This window comes from Macrotis lagotis, chromosome X (genome assembly GCF_037893015.1).
Source record: "Macrotis lagotis isolate mMagLag1 chromosome X, bilby.v1.9.chrom.fasta, whole genome shotgun sequence".
Taxonomy (NCBI): domain Eukaryota; kingdom Metazoa; phylum Chordata; class Mammalia; order Peramelemorphia; family Peramelidae; genus Macrotis; species Macrotis lagotis.
The window spans coordinates 249,855,680-249,872,556 of NC_133666.1; the positions used below are offsets into that span (position 1 = coordinate 249,855,680).

Sequence of the window (16,877 nt, forward strand, 5' to 3'; positions counted from 1 at the left end):
CCGGCGCTTGTAAACAGATCCCGGCACACGTGACCATGTGAACTACCTGCTCGGCCGACGCGCATTGTCTCCCTCGGCGGCCGGAGCCGAGCAACCGCCGCGTCGCGAGCCGCAGAGAGCGCGCCCGAGCCCGCCCCGGCGCCCCGGGCCCCCCGAGCCCGCCCCGGCGCCCGAGCCCGCCCCGGCCCCCCGGGCCCGCCCCGGCGCCCGAGCCCGCCCCGGCCCCCCGGGCCCGCCCCCCGGCGCCCCGGGCCCCCCGAGCCCGCCCCGGCGCCCGAGCCCGCCCCGGCCCCCCGGGCCCGCCCCGGCGCCCCCCGGGCCCCCCGGCCCTCCCGCCGCCCCAAGATGGCTGATGGCGGCCGCTGAGGGGGGCGGCCCGGCTCGCTGAGGGGTTCGGAGCGGGCCCAGCCATGTCGTTCGCCCTGGAGGAGACGCTGGAGTCGGACTGGGTGGCCGTTCGGCCGCACGTCTTCGAGGAGCGCGAGAAGCACAAGTTCGTCTTCATCGTGGCCTGGAACGAGATCGAGGGCAAGTTTGCCATAACCTGCCACAACCGCACGGCGCAGCGGCAGAGGAGCGGCTCCCGGGAGCCCGCGGCGGCGCCCGACAGCCCGGGCCCGCGAGCCCGGCCCGAGCCGGCCCCGAGAGCCCGGGGCGAGCCGGCGGCCGGCCGGAGGAGCCCCGGCCCGCGGCGCAGCCCGGCCTCGCGGGGCGCGCATCCGCGGGGCGACGCCGGGCCGGCCCCGGCCCCGGCCCCGGCCCCGGCCGACGCGCCCGGCCCGTCGTCCGTGCGGGTGGTGAGCGCGTCCGGCGCGGCGGCCGAGGAGATCGAGGTGCTGGAGCTGGCGAAGGAGGAGGAGGCGGCGGCGCCGCCGGAGCCGCCCGAGCCGCCCGCCGAGCCCGACTCGCCCCCCGAGGAGTGCAGCTGGGCCGGGCTCTTCTCCTTCCAGGACCTGCGCGCCGTGCACCAGCAGCTGTGCTCCGTCAACTCGCAGCTGGAGCCCTGCCTGCCGCTCTTCCCCGAGGAGCCCTCGGGCATGTGGACCGTGCTGTTCGGCGGCGCCCCCGAGATGTCGGAGCAGGAGGTGGACGGCCTCTGCTACCAGCTGCAGGTGTACCTGGGCCACGCTCTGGACACCTGCGGCTGGAAGATCCTTTCCCAGGTCCTCTTCACCGAGACGGACGACCCGGAGGAGTATTACGAGAGCCTCAGCGAGCTGCGGCAGAAGGGCTACGAGGAGGTGCTGCAGCGGGCCCGCAGGCGCATCCAGGAGGTGAGGCCGGGCCCCGGGGCGGGGGGCGCCGCCGGGCCGCTAGAGCGTGAAAGGAGCGTGCAGGAAGTGCTGGCTGATCGCCCGGGAAGTTTGCAAAGCGCTCCTTCCCCAGCCGCTTGGCACAGCAACCCCTTCAGAGGGGAGTGCTCTTGTGTCTTAGAGATGAGGAAACTGAGGCTTCCAGAGGCTGAATGCTTGCTCAGTGTTGGGAGGGCCGGGGTGGGGGTTGGAGCCCGGCTCAGTCTCCACCTAGCCAGGACACCGCTGAGAACTATGGGCCCACCGATGAATGGAAGAGAGGCCCAGTGAGGAATGCATGAGCCCTTGACTCTCTGGGCCTCCAGTTTCCTCATTGTCCAATGATGTTGAAGATGCTTTCCGGCTCTTAACATCTGGAACAGTTGGCGGCGGTCTCCTGGCATTTGGAAGCATCTTGGAAAAGCCCTTGTTCGACTTCCAATTCCTGTGTAACCTGGAAACTTTCTTTAGTATGGTGTGTTAGAGGATGGGTCTCTCGGATCTAGTATTAGTTCTGATACTGCTTAGCTGTTGTTGCCAACTTCAAGTCATTTTATCAGTTAATAGTTTTTTTGATAAGCACCTATGTTTGAGGCCAAGCCCTAACAGTACAAATACAAAAAGTGAGACATTCTTCTTGGAGTTTACATCTTCCCGAGGAAGGCACAACACGGTCACGTGCCTGTTAATAATATATAAGTACAGATACTCACACTAAATTAGCAGTAGTAAGGAGAGGTTCATTAACTGGAAGAATGGGTCTCTTAAAATGATCTGGTACTAGAACTGAACTGTTAAGGGAGCTAGGAGATTCTAGAGGGGAAAGATAGGAGGTAGAGCCTTCAAAGCCTGAGAGGCAGATAGATTTTTTTCAAAGACTTGCAGTAGGGAGATGGAATGACGATCTTCCTGGGCCTCAATTAATCTCCCTTAGAATGTTGGTCTGAAAACTCCAAAAAGTTCAGACAGGTTACTCCTTAAGGTTTCCTCTGCCTCTACCATTGTCTACAATTTTAAACTATACCAAAGGGATGTTAGGTGTTTAGGACTGACAACCTGTAGAATACAAGCTATATTCTTGACTTTATTCTTTAGTAACTTCCTAATGTCAGGACTTCTTTCCTCAAGGTTTTTTCTTTTTTGGCCTGTTGTATAATAGTTTCAGTAAATTGTCTGTACATCTATTTTCAGATAATTTGGCTGACCAGATACATAAAGAAGCAGCATGATCTCAGGAACTTAGTCCTTTTCAGATATTGGTAGGGACTCGGGTGTCAATTGTTCCCTTTTAGGTTGTTGAGCTCTTCAGCTTTAAGGAGATAGGAAAGGATATTAATGTTCGAATTTTGAAACATCTTGTGACATACCAATAATTATATGATAGAAATATGTTAGGAATAAACCAGAAAAAGTTTTAACAAACACATGTTCTAGAGTTCTTTGGGGCATGAAAATAATTCATCTCTAACCTTTTTTATGTGCTTTCATCAGATAGAACTTTGAATTTAAACTACTTTTAAATTATGAATTCTTTGTTTCTTCTAATGGAAAATTAAGATAGATTTTCAAAAGAATTCTTACTCTTTAAATCTTTGCAATTTACCCACATTCAATTTTAGCAAATAAAAAGAGCATCTTTGAATTTTATTGTGCTTTCCTATAACTAGAGGTTTCTTCATTTGATTATTAGTATGATACCTAATCTTGATATTAAGTCAAATAAGACTTTTCTTCTCTGCATTGTACACTTTTAAAATTTTTGCTAGAGTTAAAATATCTTTAGAAAAATTTCTCATTCATCTGTGTGTTTGAAGCATTGCTTGGGTCTGAGCATAGCAGTTCCATGCAATTGCTTGCACCAACCTCTATTATTAAAGATGAGTCAGAATTATAAGGCACTTTTTTGAGAACTGAATCCCTTTGGTTTAGGTCTAAAACAGACCTGCATTACACTGAATTTTGTGCTGGATCACATGCAATTTGTTTATGATGAGATTCAGTATTTTTTCATTTTGTTATTCTCTTGCTACTGTATGTGGTCTTTCCTCCTTTTCTATGACTTTTTTTTTGATTACTGTTGATATGGTAGTAGATGTAACCAAAAGTTTTATATGGTTTTTTTCCCCCTAATACTACAGAACTGCCATACTTAATTCTCCCCCCCCCCACCATGAGCTCACATTGATATTTTGCCAACTGCTTGTCTTCTACTTAAATGTTCTTAAGATAAAGGAAGATGTTAAATTTTTATAGGAAGTAAATTTGGGTCAGAATTGACAGTTGTGCTACATAGAGAGGGACAGTTGAAAAATGAGTTTTTTTCTTTGAAGGAAAGGTAAAGTCCAAAAAACAAAACATTTTCAGAATGAGATTTAAATGCTGACTCAAGTTTAATTGATTTTTCTTTATGGGACTATCCACTTATTTGCATTTTGGTCCCTTCATGATTTTGGTGCTGTATAAAACAAGGTCTAAAATAAGTAATAGGAAATACCAATTTATAAATTTAATGGACATTAATTATATAATCTTTTTTAAAACTATTGTTTACTATGAAATGGCAGTACACATAATTAGCTCTTTCATCATTAGTTGGTTTTTTTTTTGCAAGACAATGGGGTTAAATGGCTTGCCCAAGGCCACACAGCTAGGTAATAAGTGTCTGAGGTCTGATTTGAACTCAGGTATTCCTGACTACAGGGCTGGTACTCTATCCACTGAGCCACCTAGCTGCCCCTCATCATTAGTTTTAACTACAAATAATAGTTAACTCCCAGAGAAATAATGAAGTCTCTCAATTCTTTTAAGCCCTTATTAGCTTATTTCCATGAAATTCTTTATTCTCAATCTTCTATTTGATTTTCATTTGGTGAATTTACTCTTGGTTTTAAAACCAGATATGATAAATCAAATACTTTCCTTGGATATATACCAGTTGTACAAAGATACAAATGTAGTTATTAACTTAGGCTTCCTTCCTTCCTAACTTCCTTCCTCCCTCCCCTCCTTTCTAACCCCATTGGTCATAAATCATAGATTTGGAATTTGAAGGGACTTGAGAGTCCATCTTAGCCCAACCCCATCATTTTATGGACCAAAAAAAACAGTTCTAGGAAGGTTGTGTATGTGTCTATGGCACAGTGAGTAATGATCATCACTAGGGGATTTGGACCAAAGTCTTTGGACTCTAGACCAGTGCTCTTCCCATTGTACCACTGTAATTTTAATCAAGCTTAATTATCCTTGAGGCATATGAGAGCTTCTAGAGAATTAATGTGGAGGCCAGGAATGACTACCTAGATTTAGGTTCCACCCCTGCTCTTACTGGCTGGTTGTGTGAAACCTGGGGAAATAATTACCTCCTTCAGTATCTTGGAAAGAGATAAAGTGCCAGTCTGGATTGGTGGAGTAAGGTTCTAAAATCACAAATCCATTCCCTACCCTTATTCCTAATTATTAGTCAGAACTCACAGTTTTACAGACTTTAAGGTTTATAAAGTGTTCTCACCCATCTGGGATGTGTAAGTGGTTGTAAATGTTCTTATCTTCATCTTATAGAGCTCACTTGTAAAAGGTCACTCAAAAAAAAAGTCACTCAACTACTATTAAGTGTTAAAGATTGAGACTTGAATCCAATTTTGACTCCTAAGTTCAGTATTGTTCCATTACAAAATGTTGCCTCTCATTTAGGTATTTTCTAGTCTCTGTCCTTGCAGTGTTCAATTTTCCCACTCATTTAAGGATTGTTATTTGTAGACCACACCTTTTATTGTTTAAAATGTTCAGTAAAGTGGTTGAAGTTTTTAAAAATAGAATAATCTGTACAACTAAATTGTAAACTCCAGCTCAGTGCTATTTCCATTGTTTTGTAACCCTTTTCTCCCCTGTGAATTTTCTGAATAGGACCAGACAGTTCTGTGACTATTTTAATTTTAGTAAATTTAGAAGCTATTATATTATAAATACTTTAAAATATTTTTAGCAAAATTCTAGAATTTGAATTTAGAGCAAGCATTTTCCCTTTATGCAAAATTTATGTAGCAAGAGCAAATTGTTTAATGGAAACTGGAAAATCCTTTTATAAAATGAATCATCACATCAAAATTATATTTAGTAAGTTTGGATTTTTGTATATCTTGTCTTTTTAAAATCAAAAACATAGCAATGAACCAATGATTTTTGGGAGTAAGGAGCCAGATTTCTAGAGTTGGTTGATGGAATACTTAATTTTGCAACCATAATTTCCTCATGTCCTCTTTTGTAAGATACTCTGTACTTGAAGTGGTAGCTGAGGACCAGGAAGATCTGAGTTCTAATCCAGATTCAGACACTAATAACTATGTGAGCTTCCACAAGTTACTCAATCTCTGTTGGACTAAATGATCTGATGAACATATTTTCCAAATCTAAAATCTATGATTCTATGCTTTGGTAGCAGTAAGCAAGTTATGACAGATTGAGAATAATAGGTTTCATATAACTTCATTTATAGTAACTGCAAGTAATATAAATTACATTTAAACTGAGATTGGACATTGAATTTGCTACAAGGTGAGTTTATCCTCTGACTCTGTTTTTCCCAAATGGAAGTTACTATGTACTCTGCTAGATGTTGAAGAAATAATTGAAAGAAAAATGGTACCACTAAAAAAATTAATGAAACATTTGTCTGAAACTGATGTTTTGGGCATGGACTATATGGTACTCGCCTAATGTCACACAGCGAGCAGTGAGTGATAGAACCTGGATTTAGAAACCCAGGTCTTTTGACTCTGAAAACCAATGCTCTTCCTATTACTATAGAACAGTGTTTCCTCCTATTCTGTAACCATTTAAAACAATCATTTGTATACAAAACAACCTCTCCAGTCTCTCATCTAGACAAGCACATTTCAGCTTGTTACTCAAGTAACTGAAATAAATACTATGTTAGCTTCTTGGTAAAACTCAAGTAAGCTTCAGTACACTTGGTAAAACTGATAAGAGCAAAAAGTGAAGCAAAGAGGTAAGACTTTTGTCCTATGGTCCCAAGTACTTTTACAAAGATAAGGGGTAAAGGGGAGCTGCAGTGTATCAGACACTGCCTACTCTGGGCCAGGCAGTCTGCTAAACATTTATCTTATTTGATTAGCACATGTTTCTTTACTGTTGGAACAAAGAGCAATTTGAAAGAAGCTTAAACTTTTGATTTGCTATTGGAGGTTAGCTTTTATTTAATGATTTTATTCAGAATTGATTTAGCCTCTTACAAGAAAATTGCAAGTGGAACTTTGAGGCTAAAACTAGGTAATCTATACTTTTTTCAGATATACCTTTGTGTAGTAAATCAATTATGAAATTTTTGAGGGGAAGGAAATTCATTTCTTAGCATGTTTTATTTCATAGTGTGAAACCAGTTTCCTCAACACATTTTCTGATTACAAAGACTCAACTGATTTTTCTATTGTTAGTAAACAGGATTGGGAATATTCAGCATAATGCAAAGATAAGAGAAGGTGCACCTTCACTATAGTATTTATTGAATATTGTTGCTTTAGTTCTGATGCTACCTAACATTTGGCATTGATGTAATTCATTAAGATTTTCACGTGAGGTTAGGAGAAGAGAATATTGACAATGAGTAATGACAACACAGAACTGCAGTTACCGTTGTGGGGGAGGGGTGTTGGTTTTCTTGTATATCTATATAAATTGTCCCTTTCAGGATTGTACAGTACTTTATAAATATATTGGTTCTTCACAACAGCTTACTGAAAAGGAAAGTCTTAATCATATATAGTATGAAATGGTAGAACTATGATCCACCCAGGTCCTCTAGCTACAAATTTACAGTTCAATTCCATGCTATGATGTTTTTCACAAGTGTATATCAGAATGTTATGACAGTTTTGTAAAATAAACTAAAAGGATGAAATAACAAAGCTATTAGTTTATAGAAAAGAATTGTAAGTAGTAATACAATATGCAAAGTTTCCTCTGAGTTGAACAGTTTTAAATAAGTTGAATTACCAATCCAATTCATTAGTTTGAATCAGGACAAGATGCTGTTTTGAGTACCCATTCCTAATTCACAGTCAATAAGAGCAGACTGAGGAGTAAAATTTGATTTTGCTAGGTTCCTAGATAGTATAGTAGAGTGTCCAAAATCTCTCTAGTTATCATACTTACTGCTGACCATTAATTTCTTAAATGTAGAGGGTATCAGAATAGAAGTGATACTCATCTTAGTTTTTCATTCAATTTAACTGCCTGCCCCCAAGATGCTTGCATTTCTTTATCACACTTAATATTGTGGTTCACTCTATTTTTGGCCAGTTATTTAGTATTATTATTTGTAATTAAATGATTATTTTTCGACTAACAAGCATATTCTTCTCCTTCCTACCTCCCTCTTCCCCAATCCTTATAGCTGCATAGTCAAACAAAACAGATTTACATCTCTAAAAATGTATATTTCAGTCCATTGCAACAATGATAAGAAGTTGGTAGCATTCTTCATCATTGGTCTTTTGGAATCATTGCTGATCATTATATCGATCAGATTTCTTTAGACTTCTAAAGTTGTTCATTTTTTAAGGTATTGTTTATAAGTTCTTCTTTTCTGCTTATTTTATTCATCGATTCATGTCTCTCCAGGTTTCATTCATCTCTCCCCTCTCACTTAAAGCAGGATAGTATCACATACCATAATGTTTTCAGCTATTCATTATCCAGTTGATGAACAAACAACCTTACCAGTTCTTGGCCACCACAAAAAGAGCTGCTCTAAATATTTTTTGGAATATGGGACATTTTTCTTGGACTCCTTACGACAAAAAGATATTGCTGAGTTGGAGGTATGCAACAGTTTAGTAACTTTAGGGGTATAGTTACTTAGGCTTATTTTTGTAAAATCGATTTTTGGCTACTAAAGTTCTTCAAAGACCTTTTTTTGCTTTTCTTTTTCACCCTTCTCTCCAGGTCATTCTCTGATCTCTTTATTGTTTTCCTTCAAACTGCTTGAGAACAGATAGCCTTTGTATAAATAAGCAGTTATGTGACAATTATAAGTGAAATCTTTTTTAGAAGACCATCCAGTTTTGAAGACAGTTTTTAAAAACTCTAGTAATCTTAACGACATTCTACTGCATATTTTGAGCTCTGAGGTAGTATCCAAAATTTAAACTAAGATCCTTTCATTTCTTTTTTGTGGGGATTCGATTCTTATAGTTTCATTTCTCAGTTCGTATTTTCTAATTTCCTAAATCTGAGAGATACTGATTCACAGTCCATTGTGCTTCTGTTTTTTTATAGTGACAAGTACTTAAAGCATTTAAGACAGGACATACATACTATTTGCCTCACTCCTATAGATAAAGGAACCTAAAGAAATTATTTTAGAGCTTGAAATGAGGGACTTTCAAGTATCATTCATCCAATTTTCATCCTATAGATAAGGAAACCATGATCCAGGGAAATAAAAATTAGACTTGCTAAGGTCATGAAATGAAGTCAATACTTAGAATTTGAATTTTCTTATTCTCAGTCCATATTATATAATTTACTTCTTAGAGACTAGTCATATCGGCTATTTCAAACTATTGTCCACAAGGACTAGAAGAGACAACTCCTTATTTATAGGTTTGGTGAATTTAGGGGTGAGAACTGGAGGCAAGTTAGTCTGTTTCTTATGATCTCAAATTCTATCTATCACTGTTTAGGGGGTTTGGTTATGTGTACAATAAAGGCTTTCTTCATTAAAATCTGGATGAAATCATTAGGGAGAATTTCTTGTGTTGAGTGTTTTTGGTGTCTTTTGTTAAAAATTGGATAGGTTATTCTCATTTAAGCTGAAATGGTAGAGAAAAAATTATGTAAATTAATTTTAGAAAACTATTTCTAACTTTGTCATTTATACTTGGGGGTGGAGATAAAATAAGATATTGGAATAACTTACCATTAAATTTTTTGTTTGGGTTCATATTAGTTTATATTAAGTAGTTTCATGTAGTAGAAAGGATAGTAACAATAAGATACTGCTTTTATTTCTCATCTAGCTTTGCAGCTTACTGTCTATTTGAGTAACCTTGGACCTTTTCAGGGCTTTAGTTGCTTCAGGTCTTTCTTACTCTAAATCATATGATTCTGGTTATTGTAATTCTTAAATGATGTGATCTAAGACTATTCCCCTAGCAAACACTAATATTATTGAGAAACAAACTTGAATTATTTTGAATATGATTAAAAGTAGTCTGTGACACAAAATTGTTAGTTACTCCTGAACAGCCTCTCATGTTGTTTGTAGTTTCTTTCATTTCCTTGACATTCTGGTCCAGGAAAAGTCAGATACCCCCCTTAATTCCCACAGTTACTTTTAGAGGCTATTACTACTATCACCTTTGCTGCACCCAATACTTCAATCTTTCCACCTTTGAGTTTCAGTCCATCTCTTTATATGACTTGTTCCATGTGTTTCTTGGCTCCCATCCTCAACCTTTTTTAGGTGTTGAATACCTGACTTTGTCGTCTTCACCTCAGCCCATACCCTTACCTTCAATAATGAACTTGCACCTCCTCTAACAAACTAGCTCAACATTCTTTACACAGTTTCCATTATTTTCATCTTAACTGTACTCCATCATCTGTAACTGTGTTGCTTCCATTGTGAACTTGGAAGACAGGTAGGTGACAAAATGGATAGCATGCTGGACACGGAGTCAGGTAGAGCTGAGTTCAGATTCAGTCTCAGACAGTTAATAGCTCTGTTACTCATAGTAAGTCATTTACTCTCTCCCTCTCTCTCTGTCTCAGTTCCTTATCTGTAACATGGAGATGATAGCCTCCTTCACTCAAGGTTGTTGTAAGGATACAGTGAGATGATGCTTGAAAAGCACTTGCAAACCTTCAAGTACCATATAAACAATTCCATTGATGTTGATGAACTCTGAAACTCCCATTAGAGCGTGATGCCTTCTTTTTTTAAGGTTTTTATGGGGTAATGGGGGTTAAGAGACTTGCCCAAGGTCACTCAGCTAGTACATATCTGAGGCTGGATTTGAAGGCAGGTCCTCCTGATTCCGGGGCTAGTGCTCTATCCAACTGCACCATCTATGCATCAATGGATATGATTATTATCCTTTGTTCTCAAAAAGAACTAAAATGATATGACATACTGTGTCCAACTATGGGTAATCAAACAGATCCAAGCTCAGTAGACTATCTACCACAGCACAAATAGTCCATAGGAACATTAGAGTGGACATGGCTCTAAATTTCCACATTTCATGTTTCTTTTGAACTACTATTATTCTGCTTTGTTTATAGAATATAGCACCTTCTTTGATGTGAGCACACCATGCTGGGTAATCCTATGCCAGTGTTTCCCATGTCTCACAGTTGATCCAGAATTGTTTAAAGAGATCTTGAGAGTATCCTTGTATCATTCCTTCTGATCTCCATTTCAGCCCCCCCAATTAAGTGAATTCTCTATAAAATAATCTTTTGTCATTCAGCAATGTGACCAGTCCATTGGAATTGCACACTCTGCAGTAGAATTTGAATACTTAGCAGTTTAGCTCAAGAAAGGACCTTAGTTTCTGGTACCCTAATTTAGTGGATATGAGCCTCCACCTGGAGTTAGGAAGTCTAAAATTAAGATTTTACCTCTGATTCTTGGTTTGTGACCATCACTTAAACTTTCCAACTTTCAATTTCCTATCTGTAAAATAAAGATGATGATAATACTTGTGCTGCTTAACTCATAGGGGTTATTATGAGAGTGAGTTGAGATAATGCATGTAAAGTGTTTGTAAAGTTTAAAATGTTATGTAATCCTTCCATCTGTGCCTTTACCTCATTTCTTTTTTTCTTTCACAGTTCGTTATTTTTTTAATTTAATATTTATTCTCATTTTGTACAATTAATGTTATTTTTACATTAGTAAAATATTCTTAAGAGTAAACGAGATACCCCTCCCCCCCATAAATATAGACTTGCTTCAGCGATAAAGTAAAGGGGAGAGAAAAAAAATTAAAATTAAAAAAAATAATAGTAATAATTGTAGGTATGGCCAGGTGGTGCAATGAACAGAGCACCAGCCCTGGAACCATGAGCACCCAAGCCCACATCCGGCCCCGTACACCCAACAATCACCCAGTCGTGTGACATGCAAGCTACCCAATCCCCACTGCCCTGCAGAAACCAAAAAAAAAGAAAAAAAAGACCCAAAATAAAATAAAATACTAATAATAGTAGGGGTGGCTGGGTGGTGGACAGAGCATTGGCCCTTGAGCCAGGAGCACCCGGGTCCCAATCCGGCCTCAGACACCCAAGGATCACCCTGACATGTGGCCCCAGGCAGGCCACCCAGTCCCATTTGCCCTGCACCCCCCCCCCATAATATATTAAAAAATGTGCTTCAGTCTTTGTTCTAACACCAATAACTCTGTTGTGCATGGATCACATTCTTTTTGATTAGTCCATGGCAAAAGTTACTTCCATATTTTTCCAATGTTGCCATTGCTGATCGCAGCTCCCTCCTTTGGTATTTCTCCACTACCATGTACTATATTTTCTCTCTCCTTTCACTCTGACTCTGCTGTAGGGTAGCTGAGTGGCGCAACAGACAGATCCCTGGCCTTGGGGCCAAGAAGCCCCGGGTCCCCATACCACCCCTTAGGCCCAGAATCCACCTGGCCCTGTGGTCCTGGACAGGCCATCCAATCCCAGCCCCTTGCAATAAGTAAAAAAGAAAATGTGTTATATCTGAACACTCTCCCCTCATGGTCCATCCTCTCCTCCATCACTCAAATTCCCCCCTTCCCCCTGTCGCCCCCTCTCCTTACTCCAAATGCCTATACCCCACTGAGTATATATGCTGTTTCCTCTCCTGGCCACCTCTGATGAGAGCGAAGTTTCCCTCATTCCCCCTTGTCTTCCCCCCTTCCATATCATTGCAATAGCTCATTATAATAAAGAAAAGTCTTATTATATGAAATATCTTGGCCTATTCCCCTTCTCCTTTTTCTTTCTCCCATTACATTTCCCTTTTTTTCTATTAACTCCATTTTTACACCATATTTTATCTTCGAATTCAGCTTTCTTCTGTGCTTCAACTATAAAAGCTCCCTCTACCTGCTCTATTAGCTGAGACGGTTCATATGAGTATTATCAGTGTCATTTTTCTATACAGGAATACATGCAGTTCATCCTCATTAAGTCCCTCATATTTTCCCCTTCTCCTCCAATCTCTATGCTTCACCTGAGTCCTGTATCTGAAGATCAAACCTTTTGTTCAGCTCTGGCCATTCCAAAAGGAACATTTGAAATTCCCCTGGTTCACTGAAAGTCCATCTTTTTCCCTGGAAGAGGACATTCAGCCTTGCTGGGTAGTTGATTCTGGGTTGCATTCCAAGCTCTTTTGCCTTCTGGTATATTCTATTCCAAGCCCTGCGAGCTTCCAATGTAGTTGCTGCTAGGTCCTGTGTGATCCTGACTGCAGCTCCACGGTATTGTCTTTGAATTGTGTCCTTCTGGCTGCTTGTAATATTTTCTCCTTGACTTGGGAGTTCTGGAACTTGGCTATGATATTCCTAGGGGTTGGTTTTTTGGGCTCTCTTTCCGGGGGGGGGGGGTCGGTGGATTCTCTCCATTTCTATTTTGCCCTCTGCTTCTAGGATATCAGGGCAATTTTCCTGTAGTAATTCTTTGAAAATGATGTTAAGGCTCTTTTCCTGATCATGACTTTCAGGTATTCCAATAAATTTTAAATTATTTTTCCTAAGTCTGTTTTCCATATCAGTTGTTTTTTCACTGTCAGTTATTTTTTCAATGAGATATTTCACATTTTCTTCTAATTTTTCATTTTTTTGGTTTTGAAGTATTGATTCCTGATTTCTGGCAAATTGATCAATCTCCCTGAATTCTATTCTTTGTCTGAAGGATTTGTTCTCCTCAGAGAGTTTTCTTATCTCTTTTTCCATCTGGCCAATTTTGCTTTTTAAAGCATTCTTCTCCTCAGTAACTTTTTGAACTGTTCTATCCATTTGACCTTAAGCTGGTTTTTAGCATGCTATTTTCTTCAGCATTTTTTTTGATTTCCTTGACTAGGCTGCTGACTTCATTTTCATGTTTTTCCTGCATATCTCTCATTTCTTTTCCCAGTTTTTCTTCTAACTCCCTCATTTGATTTTCAAAGTCTTTTTTGAGCTCTGTCATAGCCTGAGCCCAATTTCTGTTTTTCTTGGAGTCTTTAGATGCAGGAGCTTGTGCTTCCTCATCTTCAGACTGAGTGTTTTGATCCTTCTTGGGCTCATTTGCAAAATATTTTCTCAATTGTGTTCCTCTTTTTTCTCTGCTTGCTCATTTTTCCCAGCCTGCGCCTGTTTTGGGGTGCTTCCTGATCTTTTGGGACACTCCCACAAGGGTCTCAGTGTGTGAGGCTCTGTCCTCCTGGTCTGTGAGTGACCATATGCGCCCCCCTCTGCCACAGGGCTGAGGTGGGGGGGGCCCTGCTGCTCTTGGGGGGGGGGGCGGCTAGACTGCAATCAGGATCTGAATGAGGTCAGAGCCCCAGAGGGCTCTTCAGTCTCTCTCTCTCTTCACTCCCCTCCCTCAGCTCAATGGACTCATGCCCTGGGGGCTCCTGCTTACGGGCTCCACCTGCTTCTGTTTCCTGGTCTGGGCTGCAGAAAGACCAAGTTGCTAGCTGTGTGCCCTGAGGGCTGGGCTCCACTTGCTTGCTCATCCCCTGCTGTTCCCCCACTTTGTGCCGGGTGCTCCTCAGGGTGCAGCTCAGGAGACTCCCCCTCTGCTGTAAGCCGGGGCTTCCAGAGCCCTGGGACTGCCTCCGGGAGGCTGAGGTTCTTTCGCTGTGGTGGGCCGCCCCTCTGGGCGGCAGCCCCTCCAGCCCCGGTTGAGCAGAGCCTTTCTGCTCTTTTCCAGGTTACCTTGAGTAGGAGAACTGCCTCATTGGGTCCCTCTGGGTTCTGTCTCTGGAAAGTTTAGTTAGAGTCCTTAGCTTATGAGTTTTATCAGAGAGTCCCTAAGACTTGATCCTTTATTGTCGCCATCTTGGCTCCGTCCCCCACCTCATTTCTTTTAAACTTTAAAATTGCTGTTAGCAGATATGGATCCGGACTCTGCAAAAGAATTCAGAAAGCTGCATAACTCATGTCAAAAAAAACTGAAATCGTGTGCTGTTTTAGAATTACCTGTGGATAACTTAAGTTTTCAATTTTGTATTTATTCTAATTCTTTTTTTACATTCTTCCTAATTTGACTTTTAGAAATTTCTAGAGACTTAATTTCTGGATAGTTAATCATTATGTTAATAATTTTATTAATAAAAGGGTTAATAACACACTTGAATGCCAAAGACCCCTCATGGCAGTGGACTCACAATTTCTTTGTCCTAGAAGGGAGTGGGTTCCTGAGGGACTGAGGGAATGTAATTTTAATTATGTCATTTATTTCTAAATTGCTCAGCCTTGGGCAATCTAATCAAAAAACTTATTCTTCCTTCTCCACCTTAGATTAAATTTCTTGAAAGGTTGGATGGAGTTGAACTTTCTACTTCAGAGACTGAATTTTAAAATGAAGATTTTAGAAAAAGGGGAAGTTCTGGATCTCCCCAAATCATTGGTTATTGATAATACTCTCTCTGATTTTGAGAAAGTATAGAAACTTGATATTGTGATGTCTCTCTTAGTAGCATGATCAAATTAGGGATGAGTGATTGAAGATGCTGAAGGGATAGAATCAGTGTATTAATTACCCATCTGGAAGACCAAATATCAAAATGTAATTGTTTATATTTAATTTTTTAAAAATTTATTTGAGAAGAAATTCATTGACTTCTACATATTATGAACCATGAACTGTGGCACAGAAACATTTAAAGTCCATCTATTCTAGACATATATACACAGTCAACAATTTGACTTTGGAATCATCTGTAACTGTTAAGTCATTCTGTACACATAACTTTGTGTGTGTGTGTGTGTGTGTGTGTGTGTGTGTGTGTGTGTGTGTAGTTTTGTGTCTCGTTGTCCTGACTTGAAAAATGTTACAGTTGGAAGGGACCTTAGAGTTTATTTAGTTCATTGGGTCATAGATCTAGAACTGAAAGGGACCTTAGAATCATTTTGTTCAACCCCCCTCATTTTACAGTTGAGAAAGCTGAGACCCAGGTGAACTTAAGTGATTTTCCCACAATCAGATAGGTCCTAAATGTCAAAATTGAACCCCTTTCATTTTACAGGTACAAAATAGAGGTACAATGACTTGTCCAGGTTAATAAGTAACAGAATGTAAATCCAGACCTTCTTCCCCAATCTGATTGAATCAGAGATGTCTGATAATTTTATTCTTATTTTTCTCTTATGTTCTTCTGTTACTCACTTTCTGGATACTTCCCCTTTGACATTAGTTTACTCAAGGTTGGATTCAAACCTCTCTCTGCCCAAAGGGAAGGTTTAATATTATCTGGTGATGATTCCCCCCCCCCCCCCACTTTTTGTTTTTAGTTTTTTGAGCAAGGCAATTGAGTTAAGTACTTGCCTAAGGTCACACATCTGGGTAATTATTAAGTGTCTAAGGCCAGATTTGAGCTCAGGTCCACTACACCACCTAACTACCCCATTCCCCAAGAGATTTCTAGAGAGACAGAATTGGATCTAGCAGGATTCCAGTTCTCTTTGTTCAGTCCTTAGGGATCATACACAGGCTGGTGTCCTAGTTCTTTTGGTTCCTCACTTCTTTGACTCTCTTGACATCACCTTCCTGATGACACTGGTCCCCTTCTTGAATGAAGTATAAACAGTAATTTGTGAGTAGTAGCTGCCCCCCTAGGATCTCAACTGACCAGTTCCATTTGGTCAATGTGAACTCTGTTTAAAGCTAGTGAGTGCATCAGTTTATAGTTTTTCCAGAGCTTGTGACTGATAGGGGAGGAGGGTGCTAAGTGAGGTTGTTAGGGATGAAACTAATATGCAGTTATGTTTTGGATTGTTAATAACCTGTCCAACTCAAATGAAAACAGGCTGCATCTTTATTTAAAAATCCTCAAATTACCCTAACATGGGTGTGATGTTCAAACTTGATGGACTTGCTCATTCTATCAGTGCAACCACCAGCGACAATTTTGGGCTGTCAGCAATGGAGAATACCCTCTGTATCCAGAGAACAAGCTGTGGAGTTTGAATAAAATTCAAGGACTATTCCCTTTAATTTAGAAAAAAACATATCTTATTGTCTGATCTTGTTATTTCTTAGACTTTTTGTTTCTTCCTTAAGGATGTGTGATTTCTCTCATCACACTCAATTTGGATCAATGTACAACATGGAAACAAAATAAAGGCTGACAGATGACTTTCTGTGGGGGGGTAAGATTGGGAGAAAAATTGTAAAACTCAAAATATTTAATAAAAAAATAAAACAAAACCCCTCAAATTAACATTATCTATGTTGTATTAAATAAACATTTCTCAGTTACATTTAAATTGGTTGGGGCAATATTCTGGATATTTTGCAGACCACGTGAGACATTCAGCCATCAGTTTGTTACTTTGCTACTTCTTAGGCCATAGAGGCAGCTACATGGTTTTA

General features: G+C 40.6%; 1 protein-coding gene across 1 annotated transcript in view; it reads left to right on the forward strand.

Annotated features, from left to right (window-relative positions):
- Positions 1 to 283: 283 nt before the first annotated feature.
- JMY (junction mediating and regulatory protein, p53 cofactor) overlaps positions 284 to 16,877 on the forward strand; it is a 102,904-nt gene continuing 86,310 nt past the window's right edge. The window contains exon 1 of the mRNA XM_074202411.1: positions 284 to 1,274. Coding sequence (XP_074058512.1) covers positions 411 to 1,274 — 864 coding nt within the window. The 5' untranslated portion in view covers positions 284 to 410. The remainder of the gene's footprint in view (positions 1,275 to 16,877) is intronic.